Consider the following 18,767-nt stretch of genomic DNA (forward strand, 5'->3'; position numbering starts at 1 on the left):
CATCTGCCTTGAAATAATGTGACCACCCCAGTGAAACTTACAGACACTGGCCGGACACTGTAGAGAGACACACTGGTGCAGTCCCATAGGGTTATAATATCCAGCTACAAACCATGAACATCTAACAAATCAGTAGACATGCTCATCAGCACACAAATCACAAAAGGAATGGCAACAAAACATCAATAAAGCCCAAGTTCATGTACAGTACATTTGCTACCTTAAAAAAAAAGACAATCACATAACTGCCTTGTAAATTAGTGGGAATTTATTTAGAAATTCGTTCTCTCTCTGCATACAGTATATAGTTCCTACCCGGGATGCCAGACAAACTCGAAATATGTTAATAAGCAGATTCCATGCCTACTCCCAGCACAGCAGTAAACGAGAACGATGGCTTTGACGTAAAAGAAGGAAGCACAGCGCAGCCTTTAGCATCTCGAAGTCCAGAGGTCTTGCCAAGAACATATCTCGGCGTCATTCGCTGCCTCGTACAGCGATTCAAAAAAAAAGACGTACGGTATTTATCAATATGCGTCAGGTTCCGTTTCTCGTGCAGGAAGTAAAATGACAGTAGTATAAGAACGGCAAGATGGCGGACGAATGTTTAAACATGCGATAACTCGTATTTAATCAGTGACATTCGGCCGGTGTTATTTGTTGCGGCGTCCGCTGGATGTTCCTGCCCTCCGGTTCCGAGCTATTATCCGCACTCTCACCATTCCTCCACGGTTCGGTTGGAATCCTCTTCCCCGGCCACAGCGCAGTCCAGGCGCTGTATCCCAGGGAGAGCCAGGTCCCTTTGATTCAGTTTCTCCAGAAACGAGGAGAGAAGGCGCTTGTTGAGGTGATCGGTGAGGGTCCTTTCCTCTTCCTGGACCTTTCCCTCACTCATGCCCTCACCCTGGTGCACCAGTGGCTGGGAGCCGTTTGTTCTTGGTGCACCGGGGTCGGGAGAGGAAAAGCTTCCTGGGCTCGTCTCCTCATCGCCCTTATCGCCGACAGCCGAGGCCGCTTGCTCCTCCATACGCAGGGAATTTAAGCTAGTTTGCAATGCGGCATTCTCCAGCTCTTTATGTCGTTTACTGCTGGGGTTACCGGTGTTATTACTGGAATGATTTGCTCCGCTTCCAGCTTGCATAACTTCTCCAACTTCTTTGCAAGCCGACTCCATGATACCTGCATCTGTGACGTCGTAGGGGAATTTCCCTGTGAAATGCAGCCGCTGTTGACGTTGTAAGGTAGCTGCCATGTTTGTTGGGGGCAAACGGCTTAATTTAGCTTTAAAAAGGCCCAAGCACTCAGCGATTATAGGCTACTCCTTATCGTGATACATTTAGCTGTTTATTTTTAGATGCATTTATTGACTAGTTGACTTGGTGGAATATGTTTCGTGACAAATGCCCTAATATTTAAATTCACAAACTAGGCTCACACCTAAACTCTTAAAAATTTAAAATGTTTCAAGTAAGAAATTAATATAGTTTTAAGTCATGACACAGAAAACATTTACTGATTGAAAATCGTTGTATTTTACAGATTATCTAAACAATACAAATATCACATTATGTATTGAGGTACAGGGATGATACAAAGTGTTAAGGAATCACGTGTTTTATTAATCAGGAAGTACTAATTAATTATCTGTCATTTATTAAATTATTCACATTTGTGTCCTTTTATTAAGAGACGCAGTGCAAAGGACTTCAAATGGGCGTCCAATGAGGATAGTTGTGACGTAACAAAGAAGCGACATGAAGAAAAAGGACCCCTGCAAAAACAACAAATACGATTCTTTTTGTACTTTTTAAATGGTAAAATAGGGAGTACAGCTAATTCTGAGGTGTTTTACAATAATGAGACGAAATCCCACTGCCTTTGATTAAACGTCCGTATTTATTTTCGTGTATGTTCTGGGAAAATTAGTTTATGGACTTGGGCAACTGAATAGACAGCTGCCTGATGCTATTACGGAGTTCCTGAGTTGCTTTGAAAGGTAGGAATTAACTGCATTATCAAAACTGTATCTTTCTGGGGTGTAATAAGGAAGGTTGCCTTCCTTACATGGTTAATTCTGCTGATACATTAGTACGCTAAGGATTTTGTTTGACTATAAATAACGTTTAGCTGAGTGAATTATAAACATTACTTTGGTAGTGTACGGCTACGAGGATCTATTGGTCATGAAGATGACTGCATGAAATAAAAATAAAACATCCAGTCTTTCTTAATTTTAGAAACATTTTGCTACATTGTTAACGGAAAATGCTAATGCTTTATATTTGTATTTCCGTATCCGTACGGAACAGAGACAGCAAGCTTGTTCCTGCCTAGAAAGGTTTCACAATATCAAAAGGCTTTGTATTCTGATTGTTCTCGATTCGAGTATAGAAGTTCGCCGTTGTAAACAAATTCAACATAACAGAAGAGCGTAGAATTGTTAGACTGAAAAACAAACAACTTAGAAAAAATACAAAAGACTTCAGTTTGGTCGTGTCATACCGAAATGACAGAGTTTGGAATTTCCCTGACAATTTCCCCATAAAGATTTGTTTCGAAGTAATATCAGGTTGAGGTTAGTTTTTACTTAACGTAGAATAAAACCTGCAAGCTGCATTTGTTCTGTATGGAAACTTTTGTAGTTTCCTTTAATTGTATAAATAGAAGTTCGATAATTCCCTTCTTCGGCTTATTATTAAGTTAGTTTTTTTGAGACTTCACAAATCGTAAGTAGTTCGGAACTGCAATTTTTCTCCGAGTGCGTTGTTGAGCTGCCAACGTCACGTCAATCTACAGCTTCTTTCGGTAAAATAGAATATAATTGCAATATCAATGCGACTAGAATATAATTGTCTTCATCGCTTCTATTTGTGTTTTGGTTACTTCATTTGTTCCAGGTGTAACACTGTATTTCAGCTCTGGTGTTCACTGGGGACAACAACATCCAAGAACTGGGTGCTTTGTGGATACTCGGTGCAATAGGTTTGGCTTAACCCGCTTGGTTAATGGGCAGCCTCCTGGCCACAGGACGAGGAGACTCGAGCCCCATTCAGACCGAGTGCACCAAGGGGCAGCCGCAAGGTGGAGATTGGTGGAGGAGGGATGCGTTTGAGCTCGTACAGTATGCAGAGTAGCTAGTTTCGTCTTGACAGTGACTAGGTACAGCTGTGTGAGACTGACTTGTCATCATTATCCCTCCCCAACTTTAAGTTAATAACCTCCATTTCTTGGGAATTCCCTGATTGTTGTTTTTTAAGTAGATTGTATGAAGGTGGATAATTCCAATTCCTGTTGCCACCACACCTGTGAGAATTTCACTGGAAGTGCATCAGTGGGGGGTAAAAAGAGGAGGCTGTAAGAGACTGCTTTAGAAGTTGGGGGGGGAGTGGATCATGGGTATCCGATTGGGGTCCTCGCTTGTGCCATTAACAGATTCTCCCCCCCCAAAGGGAACCCAGCGGAGGAATGCCGAAGAAGTTCCAGGGAGAGAACTCCAAGTCGGCGGTGGCGCGGGCGCGCAAGGCGGAGGCCAAGGCGGTGGCAGATGCTCGCAAGAAGCAGGAGCTGGAGGAAGCCCTGTGGAAGGACGACGACAAGCATGTCCTGAAGAAAGAGCAGAGGAAGGTGAGGGAGGCAGGGAGTTGGGGGGGAAGGGGGGGGAGAACCGTGCATGCTTGCATCGGGGTGCCCAGCTGCAGTCCTGGAGGGCTGTTGCTTTTACAGGCTTCCATTCCTGCTCCGCTCTTAACCAGCCACATGAACTACTGTTGGGCCCAAGTGGAACAGTCTACCTGGTTCTCCTGGCCCTCCGCGAGACCTATGAAATCTGCTAGACTGTGGCTCACCAGGACTGCAATTCCACCCCCCTTCCTTCCCAGCCTTGGTCAAGAATGGGGGAAAGTTCTGGCAGGTGTAAGGAATAGTAGCCCCCATTCTTATTGTCAGTAGTAATGATAGCGGTCATATTTATAATTAACTTTTCAGCAGGACAGTCATTCTCAGGAGCATGCTCCTGAGGTAGCATTCATAGGGCAACCAGTCTATTATGTATGTACTATTATTCCAGAACAGTAAAGTGTCTGAACACTGATGCTCAGCTGACTGTATGATGCTGTCCACTGAACAGGCACAGTCTGCAAACTCTGATGTAGCCTAGAGCACTGTTTCCCAACCAAGTTCTTAATCTTCAGTGCTAGTACCTATTTTAAGTTCCTTTTACACCTTGAGGGTGATGATTATAACTCTGTGTAGCTCCTTTGAAAGAAAATAATCTCAAAGCACTTTTCATGCACATGAAAAAGACATTGCAAACGGACTTCTACACAGATTGCCTCATATAATACCTAAGGCAACATAGTGTAAGTTCTGTAGCAACTGCAAATCAATGTGATCTTTCAGAACAGACCAGTCCTTTTCCAGGTGACAAGTTCTTGGCAATCTTGGCTGATGCGTTGCCCGATTCCGTTAGCTCTGTTGACTAAATGCTTGAAAATGATCAATGTGAAATCTATAGTTAACTGGACTGAGGATAGCCAAGCACTGCTGATAGTTTTATGAGAGTTAGCAGTCAAATGTTTTCTAATTGGGACTGAGTTATAGCAAAATTAATTGATGGGAGAAGTACTTTTAAGAGACATCTCTGGTTCACCTACATCATCTATTTATTTGTTTCCCTAAGCTATCAATAATTATGAGTTGCTAAATAGAATGATGCACTGTAGGAATAGCTTTTGCCTCTTTTTCTTTTTTGATCCTCGCTTTTAATGTACCTCAAAATATGTTATTTGCTCACAATAATGGCAGTTTGTATTGAGTGTCTCTTGCCATTTTGTTGCATGGTATTAGTGGTGGAATCCAGCATGATGACGTCAGAGGCAACAGACTGCTACAATTTATGTTTCCAGCATATAGATTTGTGAATGTTGCATAGACATATGCATGATGAATTTTCAAGCCTTATGCTGTTGATTTGCTCAAAACATTCACATTATTAAATGAATGGTTGCTTATACAATAATGCAGAGCCAGTTAAGAAGTATTACTATTATAAATAATTAGATAAATTTAATAAATAGACTCACCATTAACTGAGAACTTAGGTGGGGGAAAAAACCTAAGACACTTGGTCCTCCAGGGGTTACGTTTGACACTCCCGATAAAGACCCTGAGTGTAAGCAGAGGGATCTTAAAACTGGAAGGGAAGCCAGTGTAAGGACTCCAGGACAGGAGTGATGTGGTTGTTCCAGAATCTTTAGAATCTGGCTCTTTTCGTATGAGGGTCAATGCAGTGGACTGAAAGTCCATAGGTTTTAATATAGGGCTTTTTTTTGGCTGTGTTAATGTCTTATCTGTTCCTACCTTTAGGACCATCATAATGATTGGTGTGAAACTGTTGAGGTTGCTTTTGAAATACTTCACCAGTTTAGCGTGGAACTGTTTTGATCTATTGTTGAATTGAATATGACCCGTTAAAATCCCAACACTCAAATTCCCCGAGTGGAGAGCAGTATTTCATTTGGTTGTGTCCTGGTGAGCTGTTTGACCTTAGCCCATGCCTGTGAAAGTCCCGTATGAACAGATGGAGTTGTGTTCTGTTCCTCTCTCAGTTGTTAAAACAGAGCGGGTTTGCAGTGGGAAATATTATGCTGACATTCTGAGTTATGGATTTTTGTAATTGGCTGTTCATGCACATGAAATGCAGCCTGCTGCGTTTGACTTGGCGTTTGTCGATTTGCATTTAAATGAGGTGCTGCTCTGTGCCCTTTGATGGGGATGCCAATCAATGCTCTGCCTTAGTCATTTTCCCACTTAAGATACGTGCCTAAAGTAAAACTTCTTTGACCAGCGTGTTTTGCTTTGTTTTAAATGTAAATTTCTTTACTCAGCAGGACATATAATAGAAGTGAAACTGAAACATGTCATTTATGTAAGATTTCTTTTTTTTTATTGTCAGTATTAATTTTGTATTGCTTGCGTGAATCTTGAAAGAATATTCTTTCCTATGCTGGCTAATCGTATTGGAGAGAATAGCTTGGGTTTATTCTGCTGTGAGCAGACAATGTGAACGCTTGCATTTTAAAGCTTGGATGCTTATAGGTGAACCGTATTTGTGCTGAAGCCTTTGTTGATCCTGACATAATTCCCAAAATATCCTTTTAGCCTTGTATAATAAGGTATATTCTGAAGCCTTTTTAGCAAAATAAGTAAGCCAGTGTGATGTTTTCTTTTTAATAATAATACAAAAAGAAATCTCTTAAGAAATCATGGAGAAAGCTGCGAGCTGGGAAGTAACGGAAAACAAAAGACTGCTCTAGTTCTTTGAGTGCGAGTGGATTGTCGTTTTAGTTGTAAGTGGTAATGACAGCTATTGACCACTAGGTGGCAGTAGTAGGTTTGACATTCTAGTGCAGAGCCCCTGTCTTTGCTGCATTCTCCTACCCTAAGCCCCATAGCCTCATTCTTGGCCACAGCATTGTTTCTGATTTCTCACTTCTCACATTAAACCAATAAAGGGCATCTGTAGGATACTGAAGCACATTAATCCACTGTGGGCTTTCATAAATCAGTTCCTTTCTCCTGTATATGCATGTGCCAGCTCCTTTGTGGTTCTTGTTGTTGATGTATACACAAGTAACTGCAGCCAACAGCGCATAGTCAGTCATCTTTCTCATGACATCCAGAGGGTGGCAAAGGGAGCTTAGGTCATATTCCACCTTGCGATTGATAGTCACGGTCCTGGAATGGTCCCTGATGGATCTAAAAGAAATAAAATCTGCCATTAATAACCTAGTCCTCATTCCTGTTCTTTTGACTAGAGCTGTTAATGAGTAGATTTTTCCCCCCCCCACCTTTTGTGCACAAGGTGTTTTATCTTCTAAGTGTAACCTGATCGCTGGGTAGGCCAGTCAGAGGTGAGAGCGTTGGCATTTTGCCAGACCTTGTTCTGTTTCTCCGCAGATCAGAAGGAGAGCTGGCTATTCAAGGTTTTATTTTCGGTCAGTTCTATGACCCACCTGCTTTGATTATTGCAGTTAGTGTCCTAGAAATATGAGGTACTTACCTTAATTCCCCTTCGACACCCCACTGAGCGGGGTGGAGTCCTGCCTTGGTGCAGGGAAGATCACTACTGTCCAAGAGATGGTGCTGCATGACTCTGAGAAGTGGCAGTCAATTACCTGGCTAGAGATCCCAGATCCCACCTCGGAGAAAGACAGTAAGGGTCCATCTTATTCCTCAAGACTGGAGTTACTTCTCAAACCTTTCTGACTTGCTGAAGGAAAAGAGAATGTTATGAGGAGATGCCTCTGCGGAACACTAACTGTCCTGCCTTCACTCCTCTTCGCTCGTGTGTGGATGACCGCAGTGAGGTGGACGTTTGGTCCACACATGTGGAGGGACCCGGTAAGATCTACTCGTATAAATCCCAGGTTAGATGGTTGGAGCCACTTTCCACATCTGAGTTGCCTTAGGAGGTGTCACAGTATTTTTCACAACTTTGTTTTTCTCCTGGAGAGCCCATGTAGTTCCTGTACTTCAATGTACATGATATGTGGACCGTTGGTAGTATGTAAGATATGTTAGATGAATATCTGCAGCCTCAGGCCCCAAAGAGCCCCAGGGATTTGTTCCAGTTGATCTCTGAAAGATTTCAGTGACCCAGTTATATCTTTAATTTGGTGCTAATTAACTTGTTCCAAATCTCACTTGGCTTCTGACCTAGGTCATGTATTGCTCTGATCTATTACTCTGTTCTTGCAGTATCAGACTTTATAATATCAGACTCCATTATTCTCCTGTAATTTCAAAACGACTTAGTAGCCTTTTGGAACAGTTATAGCTTATGTTCATTTTATTCTGTGTCAACCTTGTCCTAGTCTGTTTTTGGATTTGTATATGAGATGTCATGCTTTGAAAGACTGAAAGATGGTTGTTAATGTCCCAATTTCTATGTGGGAGATGCCACCTATATGAAAATTGACTGCTATGCAAGAACACATTCAATGCACCCTTATCGGTATCAAGAAATTTCCAAGAAAAGGGAGCAAGGTTTTACACTCACAATGGTAGCATACTGTAAATAAGTTTTTATCTAGGGATAATCTATACAGCATAAACTTTAGTGTGGGGAAAAAATGAGACCAGTATTTCTCATAGTTTTCTTGTAGTACCTTAGTCCCTGGATACATCTGGCACTGTTGACAGGTATAGCATTTCAGTGACTTCAATGTACCGTTATCCTGTAATGAATAATTGATATGTGCAAATCTGTGATGCTATACACCTTACATTACCTTTAAATAACCCTTTAGATATTATGTATAATGATGTTGGTGGCAGGGGCTATACAGTATGTTTGTACTGTATGTGAGGTGCTGGCATTGTCATTTTCAGGAGGTTAATGGTATTGATTCTCTGTGATGCCATTGTAGAAGACCCGCTTCTGTACCTTCTGCACAATATGTGCTGTTGAAGCTGATCCAGCCGCTGGTGGGCCTGTCTCCGCCCTGGGCTGCAGCAGTGGGCACCATGCCAGGGAAGGGGCTCACTCCCAGACTGCATGACCCGCCACAGGCATCTGTAGACTACAGGCCACAATAGCTGTTCCAGCCAGGAGAAAATATTCAGTGTGAGTGACACTTTGACACTCAAACTCGTGTTAAGGAAGTGGTTCATACGTTCTTGGTTTGCTCTCTCATTGGGTTTCCTGCCTCTTTAGTGTATTCCCTCTTGTTCCTGTGTATTGACAGACACGTTTCAGGTTTCAAACAGCTGACAGGGTGGCCGTTTTGCCTAATGGCCCTGTGTAGACAGATTCAACTTGAAGCATGGTGTGAATACTCGCGAAAGTATTCACAAAAGAGGCTTACCTGCTAAACCAGCTAATGGTTGGATTGTGTAGCAGATGGACCACGTCTGTGGAAAAGAAGCCAATGGGGACCTCATTGTTGTCTTTAAGGGTGAACACCTGCAATAGTCATTGTTTTTCTCAGTGCCACACCTCTGCTGCCTATTTAATGTCTGACCCTGAGCTCTGCTTATTAGGTTTCCACTGACTTCCTGAAGCTCTTGCTGTTACCCCTGAATTATTGAAGACCTGATGCCCTACAGTGAGCGGCAACAGTGTAGTGGGATTTTGCCAGACCTTTTCATTAAGTGACCATTCTAAAATGTTAAATCGCACCCTGTGCTGGGATTTTGGTTACGCAGTGCACTGTCACCCAATCCTGTGCTGCTCATCAATAGACAATGCAGATTCCACTACCAAGCCTATGCCTAGAATGGAGATAGATTACCCAGCAGGAGATGAGAGGCTACAGAGCAAGGGTTTGGATTCAGCCTATCTCTTAATGCATTTTCTTCTGCATTAATTCCACAGGCTTTCCCCAGGAGCCTATCTAGACTTAGAAGGAATGCTGAGGATGAGGCAGTCATCCAGCCTGACACCAAGAACAGCAGTTTTATATACTGTATACACAGATATAATTTGACTTAACTGTTACTGTAGCTTCTTTGAGTTAAATTTAAGGGATCATTTGCATTCCGTTTCATTTTTGCCCTATCAAAGGTTAAATTGAAACATTTTAAAGCCAAGCTAAGAACTGCATAAGTAATTATTTTACACTTCAGTTTGTTTTCTGTTTGTTAAATGCAAAGCATGAAAATTACAGTGCCGATCAATTAGCTTAATTTGCACACTGCTGGATTCAGGACCTCCTTCCCTGTTTGTGCTACTAATGAGGGCACTTCAGTGAATTGGGAGGCCACTCAATTAGCTGAAGGTTTTTTCACCTCATGATTCATTAGCTGTGGCAGCATGGCACACGAGAAAGAGGTGTTGGCAGGACTGATTCAGTAGCCCTCTCCTTTGGTTTGGCTCTTGCATGTTCACCCCTTTCTGCATGCCTGAGCCTTTCAGGCTGGCCTCTCCTGCTCCTGTTCCTGCATGTTACCTTGCTGCTGGACATCTTTGCTGTCCGTCACAATTTTCCTGTACATCCAGATTGGCGACGTGACCTCCTTGAAGCTAATACTGGCAGCTTATACGTTTGATCCCTGACCTTATGCTATTTCTGACTGCACTCCATGCTGTGAGCCAGCCTTCCTATGAGAAAAAGGTTCCACCTGCTGCACTCTTGACCTTAAAGGAATTGACAGAGGGCTTTGACTGTGGGGTATCCTCTTTTTGCGAGCAAGGCTTCTCTCTCTCTCTCTGCTTCCTGTTAGCTGGTCCCTCTTTGTCTGACATTCGCTTTCTAAGTCTGCTAGTCCTTTTATCTGCCCTGTCTGTCTCTCCGCTCCCTAACCTTTACCCCCCCCCAGTGAGCTGCAGTCCTCACTGTCACCTCGGCCTCTCGCTCTCCCCCTCTGCAGGATGAGAAGGAGAGGAAGAGGCTGGAAGCCCTGGAGCGGAAGAAGGAGAACCAGCGGCTCCTGGAGGAAGAGGACTCCAGGCTGAGGGGGCGCCAGACGAAGGCCGAGCCTGTGGGAGGCAAAGTCACTCGAGCTCAGATCGAGGAGAACCTCCAGAAAGAGCCGCAGCAGGCCTCCAAGGAGAAAGGTGTGAGGGGAGAGGCTCTCCTGGCTAAGTGCCTCCGTTTGCCACACGTCTGTCCCAAACCTCCACCCTCCAAAGCATCATGCCTGTGTAGCAAACCTAACTGCCTTGCTGATAATTAATGCTTTCAAGTGAATTGGTGTTTATTGAAGGCTGATCACGTTGTTCTGTTATCTATCCATCTGTTTTAAGGAATTGTAAAAGAAAATTCCTTGCCTGCTATGATTTTCTGTGTGGGCAGTAATCGGCCCAAGTGTGGGTGCCTGTTCCTCAGGTTTATGGATTGCTCGGGCCCGAGGATGGGCTCCTATTCAGGCACAGTGGAGCACAGCTCGTGGAACGTGGAGATGTGGCTTCAGGAGCTGGTATCTTAATCTGATTCTGCTCGTCTTCCAGAGAAGCCCAAGAGTCACCTTGACACCCCGCTGGAGGAGAACGTGAATCGCATTGTCCCAGAAGAGGGCTCTGTGGAGGCCAGAACTATTGAGGATGCCATTGCAGTTCTGAGGTGACTATTCATCTTGTTCCCGACTCCTGCAACCCTTTGTGTAGAAAGAAAATTGACTTGAATGGAATAGGACTGTGTTCATGTGTATACAAATATAAACATAAAATGTGTTTTAGATCATGGTGCCAAAGAGCATTTTAACATTTATTAATATGAATCAAAATGCACATCTCTGGTACCAGTACATTGAACCGATTGCAGAGCAGCAGTGTCTTTTTCTGCAGCTCTTAGGAGTGTTTCTCAGCATGATCACCCTCCAGCAATCTTAAGTGGGCTGACTGCGTCCGTGCGATCAGCACAACCGTGGTTGTTCAGTGAATGCTGAAAAAACTGGTGTGTGTGTGTCAGTATACTGTGTGCCAGTTCTACTGAGCAATTAATGTACATATCTTTTCTTTTGCTGTGTGGTTCAGAAGTGTGATGCATAGTAGTAGATGTCATCGTGAGAAAGGTGTTAAAAGGGTATCTGTGATTGCAGGCGGTGATCTAATATCTCTTGGCACAGTGTGTGCTGCACAGACCACCAGGAAAGCTAAGTCTGTTGCTTCTGATCAGTCTCACCCAGCTCTTTGTTTAAACATCTTGGATCTGGCAGAAACTATTGATCTTTTCAAGCAAATTCTAGTCCTTTTCAGGATCACTTTTTATCATGCAGCTATACAGACTATGCCGTCTCAGAATAGCCAAGCACTTGTCTGGAATACTCTATACGTCTGCAATCTCATGCGTAACTGTAAATCAACATCCGTGTATGAGTGCAATAGCCTTCCTCACACCCGAAGAAGGCTCCACAGCTGAAAAGTTGTTTCCTTTCTTCTCTTTTCAGCATGGAATAAACCTTTTACTTGTAATACTGAACTGAATTGCTGTTTACTACATGAGGGAACTAACTCTTCTCTAATTGGATAATTGAACAAAAAAATAGTGGTATAACTAGATTATTTCAATGCAGCAATACTTGCAATATTTTTGGTTGCAATCTGCAATTTTTGCCCTCATCTCCAGCTAATATCACAAACCTGGGAGACCTAGTTCTGTTCAACCCCATGGCACCTAATTCATATCCTCTGTGTTTTTATGTAGTTAAAGAAAGGCCAGAATAGAGCAAGTGTGACGCAGATGTGCTTTATACACAGCTGTCCTTGCTGCTCTCTGATCATCATCCTCCCTCTCTCTCTCCCCTTCTTCATCTTTCTGTGTCTCAGCACGGCGGACGAGAGCGACCGGCACCCGGAGCGCAGGATGAAGGCGGCCTACACCGCCTTCGAGGAGCTGCACCTGCCCCGGCTCAAGAAGGAGAACCCCAACATGCGCCTGTCCCAGCTCAAGCAGCAGCTGAAGAAAGAGTGGACGAAATCCCCGGACAACCCCTTGAACCAGCGCTACACCTCCTACAACACTGCCAAGTAATGAAGGACATGGATTCTTTCCCTGTGCCCTCCCAGCCCTCAGCTGAAGATGATTGCTCAGACACCCCAGTTAGAGCAGCAGGCCCGTCCCTGCCAGAAGATTGTCCTTGACTTTCTTCCTCTGTTCCTGGAGATCTTTTTTTTTTTTTTTTTTTTTTTAAATGCATGAAGCGTCCGCCTTTGAAAGAGCATACCTCCCTCTTTCTCTCACTCAGTCCATCTCCCTTCTTCTTCCTGGGAGAAGCACCCCTTCCTCTTGGGTGTGTGTTCCTCTGTGCTCACGTTTCTGACACCTGGTCCTGGATCAGTCACAAGAGATGGGAGGACAATCTGACTTTGTCTAGATCTAAAACGAATCCACAATTTGCAAACTAAATGGCTTCAGACAACCTAAAAAATAGGTGGATATTATAATGGAGTGTGAAATGAAATTCTAGACTTGATGGATAATATGTACATCCTGTCTTCTGTTATTTTGCACGCTGAATTTGGAATACCACAGGAAGCTAGGGATTTGCCCCAGCTCACTCCAGCACTTCTCTGCTGTGTCAGGAACTCGCTGCCTGTTCATGACCCAGCATGGCACTCAACAGCAGGCCTAATTAATCTGTGTAACAAATGTTTATGATCCGCCAATTATCTGTGAAAATCAGCTTGGTGCATACATGTAACAGGATATGTTATCACTTGGGGTCTGCTTTAAAAAAAAAATAAATAAAGAGATGCTGTTTTGGGGAGCTTCAAATGGTCACCACTGTTGCTATCCCAAAACTGTTGTGCGTGTTTTTGGAGGCTTTCCGGTCCACGTTCCATATGCTCCTGTTAGCTGTGCTTGGCTCCCTGCAAGGTGAATTTGTCTGAAGCAGCTGGAGAGCAAGATTGCTGCCAATTCTAGTGTCATGAGGTTCTATCATCCAAGGGGCTATTTTGTAGATTTTACTTCTTAATTTATTTCATTTTTAGGGCTCGTGATTTCTGGTCTTTCTTTTTAGATTGATTTGCCAGCTGGATCTGTAATCAACAGTGGTTAAGTCCACAGCTTGTCATTTACAGTAGCCTTCAGATATATTCACACCCTAGAGGAACTGTAAAGGTTGATTTGGGATGGAAATCAATTTTGACTTGTATGCATTTCAATATTGTTTGCTTAAGTAGAACACCAGTTAAAAATAGTTCACTGTATCTCTGAATGCAAACTTAACAGTACTAAGGGACTGTTAGGGATGTTATGGGCTGTCTATACCAATTCTCTGATGTTTTGGTCATTGATTTTTTTTGAAGTGGGCTTTGTATTTTTTGATCTGTAAAATTCATTTACAGTCAACCGTGAGCTTCTTGACAGGGTGGCAGTTATGTAGAATCTGCGTCCCTCGGTTCTAACTAGGACACCAGAACTTCCCTGAAGCAGAACACATCCATTCCAGATTGCATCCTGAAGATGGCAAAAATGTTTTGGGAAAACACTCGACTGTGGCTCTTGGTTGCACGTTATTCTCCAAAATCACATTTTGCAAAATTCTTCCTACATCCTTGTTCTACTGAAGTATTAAGTATGAAGGACTCCTAATATTTGAAAAATTGTGTTGCACGCCTGCACTCTTTGCAGAGTCAGCTGTTAGTTACAGTTCATCAAGTATGTATCAACTTGAAGGTTTCTGTAAGTGGTTATAGTGCAAATTAGTTTCGCTGCAAAGCTTTGAGGAGCATTAAAGAAACTGGACCACTTTGCAAATGTAGTACAGATATAATATCGTCTTCATGATGGAAAAACAAGCATTCTTTCATCCTGAACACCTCTCTGTGCAGTAGCTGCATTATCAAAATTAGGAAACCCTACACATGACACAAACTAATAAGAGACTTTCAAGATGATTTGTGTATTTGTATTAATGCATGCAGCTTTTAAGCTGTTTCCCTACACTCTCATCAGTAAAAGATTCTTACGCAGCCAGAATGAACTGGTTCGATTTTGCCCTGTGTTATATATCGCAGTATTTGCTTAAGAACTTCGGAGCTGTTAAATTTTGAACAGGCACTTAAGGGGTCCTCTAGGACTAGAGACTATGCATCAGAGTCAGTACTACTCTCCAGAATGTTTTATCTCTGGTCATGGTTTAAAAATCCCCAGCATCTGTCAGTGTGATTCTGTATTTTCAGTAGTTCTGTCAAAGTCTAATAATGAGCTGACAAATGTAAAAGGAATAGCATATGTAATACCTTAGTGTTAACTCACCTGGCTGAGGGACGTCCAACACTAGCCAAAGATCTCAATTTATAACATTGTCTACAAAATTATGTACATTTTAAAGAAATGTTGTCTAACATGAGAAGTGTTGTCATGATGAATTCCAAAACAGTGGAGGCAAAAGGGCAAGCTGCCCTCTAGATAAAAATGCATGCTAATGCCATATTGCCAACTTTAAAAGGTCAAAGGACGTTGAGATTTACGCCTAGGGTAAAGTCTTTCTAATACATTGAAGTGGGCTCAGTCCTAGTCATCTCCCAGCCTTCTTTCAAATAAGGCAGCTCAGCTGAGTGTTGCAGGTGGATAGATTTGTAGTGGCGACCTGCTGAAATCATAGGCAAACCTTTGATGGCTGATAGCTGTTGCAATGAGCAGATGAGCCCTTAAAGGATTATAAAAGTGGAAACAAAGCATTGCAGGTTGAGTAGTGAGCGAAGGAGAGAAGCACAGCAATCTGGCAATTCTTTTAGCCTGACTAGACGAGGTTCGAATTTCTCTCAATACAAGAATGTTGATTTGTAATTGATGCACCGATGGGCGTCTGTATTCAGGTGCTACAGGTTGGTCTCTATTAAATATTGGTAATGATTTTTTAATGCTGGATTTATTTTTGGAATGAATCATACCTTCTATAAATCTGTGAGGTTACCCACTGCATCACCCACGTGAGTGGATGGTTCAATACACAATTTAGTAAAATGGGCATCTTATGAATATATTCCAAGAGGTTTTGATTCCAAGAGTGGTTTTGAATGGCATCTTCAGAGTCGTGAAGCTTTCATTACTGTTATAACCATTCTCAGCTCTTTCTGACTCCTGCCCTTGGAAGGGGAGGTCAGTAAATTACCTTTATTGATAAACTGGGCTGGAGCTTTGTGCATTCATTGAAATAAACTCTTCTAGGAATCTTTGTTGTATCTCTGCCTTCAAGAAGGTGATTTACAGTATTTTACTAAAATACAGTATTTTAGGTTGATGTATACAGAAGATAAACCCAAGAGTGGTGTTTAGTTGCATCAGGTTAAAATCAATTCAGGTCAATGAGGCCCAGTATTTGTTTTTCTTAGGATTTGATCTATTCTGTACCGAATGTAAGGTCTAACATATTAATTCTCTGAAACTGTGTTAATCAGATAAGTGGACAGACTCAATTTTGCAATTTTCCTGGACTGGGGACCTATGAGATGTGTGTGTGTGTGTGTGTGAGGGAGGAGAGGATGGAGACTATGTAAGCTCTAGAACAGCACTGTTCCGACAGCTTTGACTTTTAAACACAGGCGGGGAGGGCCTGTTTAAAGTAACAAAATCAAAAGTATAAATTCTAAGTTAAATAAATTCTTCAAGTAATGGTCTATGCTTTTTCCTTTCTTTTATTTTCCCTTTACAGTTTCTTTAAACATGAAGGTGCAGTATCAGTGCAGGCCTCCTCCTTTTAAAAAGGAGTCTACATTTGTGATTCTTTGTGGTCCTTTCTTTCTGTTCTTATCAACTGGTCTCTTCCCTTCCTCCTTTTGACCAATGTCAGGATTGCAAATAATGATTAAAACGCATAGATGACCTGATAAGACCCTGGGAACTACGTATTTACACTCACCAATATTTCTGTTTGGTATGTGGTTTTAAGTGACAGTGCAAAACAAGCGAATTTGCCCTTATCTGATCATGCCCATGTGGCACAGGTTTTGACAAGCTGTCTCATTATAAATCTTTCTGGATTTCGGAAGAAAACGGGGGGACATTTTTACCACACTGTAACGCCTGTGCTTTTGGATGTAGCAGTTTCCCCCCACCCCCCCCAGTACACTGTCACCTGGATTTCCGTGCAAGATGTTAAGTAAGAGGTGGTAATATCAATTAGAGAAATGCACAATGAGAGAATGGGGTGACCTTATTTCTTTCATTGATTTCGAATCTTGTATTTTGGTATCTACCGGGAACGAGTCGTTCCTCACATTTAGTCTGAATGTTTTAGCATGCTCAGTCTGATCCCTGCTCTTGTAGTCTTTTCTTCCCTCTTGATTTTTAGTTAAATAAGAACACATTTTTTTAACTCTCATTTGCACCTTTTCTGGTTGATCTCCTACTTTTTCTTTTGAAACAGCTGCTCTGTCTAAATTCAGAATATAAGATACTAGCCGGGGTCCTCCCGTGAGCAGGTGCACCTCGAGATCTTTTTCTCTCTCCTTTCAAAGGCAGCAGGGTGCCCACGCTCCCTCTCCTGGCTCCCTGCACACACTGCACCTTCGCTTAATGTCTTCAAATGTCTCTACTGGAGCAGGAGTTCCCTTTCTTCTGCCTAATGAACTTGCTCGCACTGCTTCCTTTGGGGAATACATTAAAAACCAGACCCGTGAAGAGCCTCCTCACGCTTGCCGACTGGTGGTTTGGTGAATCTTGTCACTTTGAGTTGCCGAAAACGTTGTTGTAACGTTTGTACATTTAGCAGGGTCTCATACTAAATTAGCATGCTGTCAACTGTGTATCATAAATGTGCTCCAGCACCACGGAGAGATCTCGGCAGATCAGGATTGCAGCTAGTATCCAGCCCGTGCCTTTTTTTTTGCTTATGGAAGCCACAAGATCAATCTTATGACACATTTCGTATGCAGGGGTTTACAAACAGCTGCAATTTGGCACAGACATATTTCCATTTCCAGGATGTTTTAAATAGTGCTCAAGGACCTGCACAGAGCAGATTACGATCTTATCCGTATGTTGGTTGTGGCATTTAAATGATTTTGTCTGTTTAGGTTGAGATTGTTCACCTCCGTGTGAATCGCAAAAGTGCAATGAAGTTGTTTGAGGGTCAAGTGTTTGGGGCAGAGGCAAAGGCTGGAAGTGGAGCTAATGTAGTCCTTCATGGTGTCCTGTCCGGGCAGCCTTGCAGCGACACGCATCCCTGCTGAGTCTCGCCACAACGGAAAGGAGAAAAGCAATCTCAGCAGATAGGATCTCCGTTTTATTGAGACAGGAAGATGTGTTATCGAGCCTTATATCGGAGAATTTACCTCTCCTGCCTCTCTCCTTCCTTTTCTCCCCTGATAGGATCTCTTTTTATCAGCGCTGGCTCCTGTCGTATCGCCACACTCGCTGGGCTATTTTTCTGCCTCTATCTCCTTTCCCCATGTCTCCTCTCTGCAAGAACTAAACTCATTTTGGACTGAGTCACTACAAACAAAGCAATTTAATTAAAGCTTTTTAGCTGCTGTGCACATATTACAGGAGCTGCAGACCCAGGGTTTAAACTTGATGAATGAAAGTCCCTGATCTTAACCGCTGTACGAGAGAAATTGCACGACCTGAAAAATGTATATAACACCGCACCGACACTGGCATAGATGCCTCGTAGGCTTCATGTTCTCTCTTAATTTTCCGTCCGCTTTTTTGTGGCTTTAGTGTCTGTAGCAGTGCTGATCCAATTAACAAGCACCGAGTCTTTGTTTTTTTATTAAACGGCGATTGAGTAGAAAATGGCTGGATAAGCAAAGGAATTGCTACAGGAAAAATAGAAAATTAAGGAGCCCCATTAAATGTTCGTTTTTAAGGGAAAATCCCCTATAGCGTGCAACTATAACATTTAAATCACAATTACAATTCAACACTGTACCTACGACCTCATACAAGGGAGAGGAAGGATCTGCAGTGTAAGGCATGATTTTTAATGATCTGTACATTTAATCGGCATTTAAACAAATATGGAGAGAAGTAGAGGGAAGGAAAACCTCCCAGGAAAAGAGAGTGAGGGCGAGATAGACAGCTGTGTGTTTGCCTCCAGAGGGCTTCCCCCCTCTGCTACTGATTAAATACACTGTCAGCATTGATATAGAAACGCATTAATAATAAAAGCCTGTGACTCAGACCCCATCTCTCTTCACTCTGTCCCCGCTTCTCTCCCGTTTGTAGCCGCCTGTGATTGAATCTGTCGTGCTCGCTATCTCCAGCTGCCTCTGCTATTGTTTCTCTGTCCTTCGCTCGCTTGAAGGGATGCAAAGGAACGCGTTTAATTTGACAAAACTAAACCGCCAAAAGAATCTACTACATTTTCCAAGC

General features: G+C 42.7%; 1 protein-coding gene across 3 annotated transcripts; it reads left to right on the forward strand.

Moving 5' to 3' along the window:
• Window positions 1-1,714: 1,714 nt before the first annotated feature.
• Window positions 1,715-13,217, forward strand: ccdc124 (coiled-coil domain containing 124). Of its 3 annotated transcripts, none has more exons than XM_088622468.1 (5): window positions 1,715-1,996; window positions 3,450-3,624; window positions 10,372-10,558; window positions 10,952-11,063; window positions 12,269-13,217. In XM_088622468.1, the coding sequence occupies exons 2-5, from the start codon at window positions 3,466-3,468 to the stop codon at window positions 12,471-12,473; spliced, it is 663 nt and encodes a 220-aa protein (XP_088478594.1). In that variant the 5' UTR covers window positions 1,715-1,996; window positions 3,450-3,465; the 3' UTR covers window positions 12,474-13,217. The 3 variants fall into 3 exon arrangements, with proteins under 3 accessions (XP_088478594.1, XP_088478593.1, XP_088478595.1); XM_088622467.1 differs by having other exon boundaries at window positions 1,716-1,996; window positions 3,433-3,624; XM_088622469.1 differs by lacking the exon at window positions 1,715-1,996 and adding an exon at window positions 2,648-2,805.
• The last annotated feature ends 5,550 nt before the right edge of the window (window positions 13,218-18,767 follow it).

The sequence above is a fragment of the Lepisosteus platostomus genome, chromosome 27 (assembly GCF_059453375.1).
Source record: "Lepisosteus platostomus isolate fLepPlt1 chromosome 27, fLepPlt1.hap1, whole genome shotgun sequence".
In the NCBI taxonomy this organism is placed as follows: domain Eukaryota; kingdom Metazoa; phylum Chordata; class Actinopteri; order Semionotiformes; family Lepisosteidae; genus Lepisosteus; species Lepisosteus platostomus.

What these genes read in the sequence shown, in the direction of transcription:
- ccdc124 (XM_088622468.1), top strand. Translation starts at nt 3,466, where the DNA reads ATGCCGAAGAAGTTCCAGGGAGAGAACTCCAAGTCGGCGGTGGCGCGG. An exon ending in TGAAGAAAGAGCAGAGGAAG is followed by an intron (nt 3,625 to 10,371) that starts GTGAGGGAGGCA and finishes CCCCCTCTGCAG; the next exon opens with GATGAGAAGGAGAGGAAGAG. An exon ending in GCAGGCCTCCAAGGAGAAAG is followed by an intron (nt 10,559 to 10,951) that starts GTGTGAGGGGAG and finishes CTCGTCTTCCAG; the next exon opens with AGAAGCCCAAGAGTCACCTT.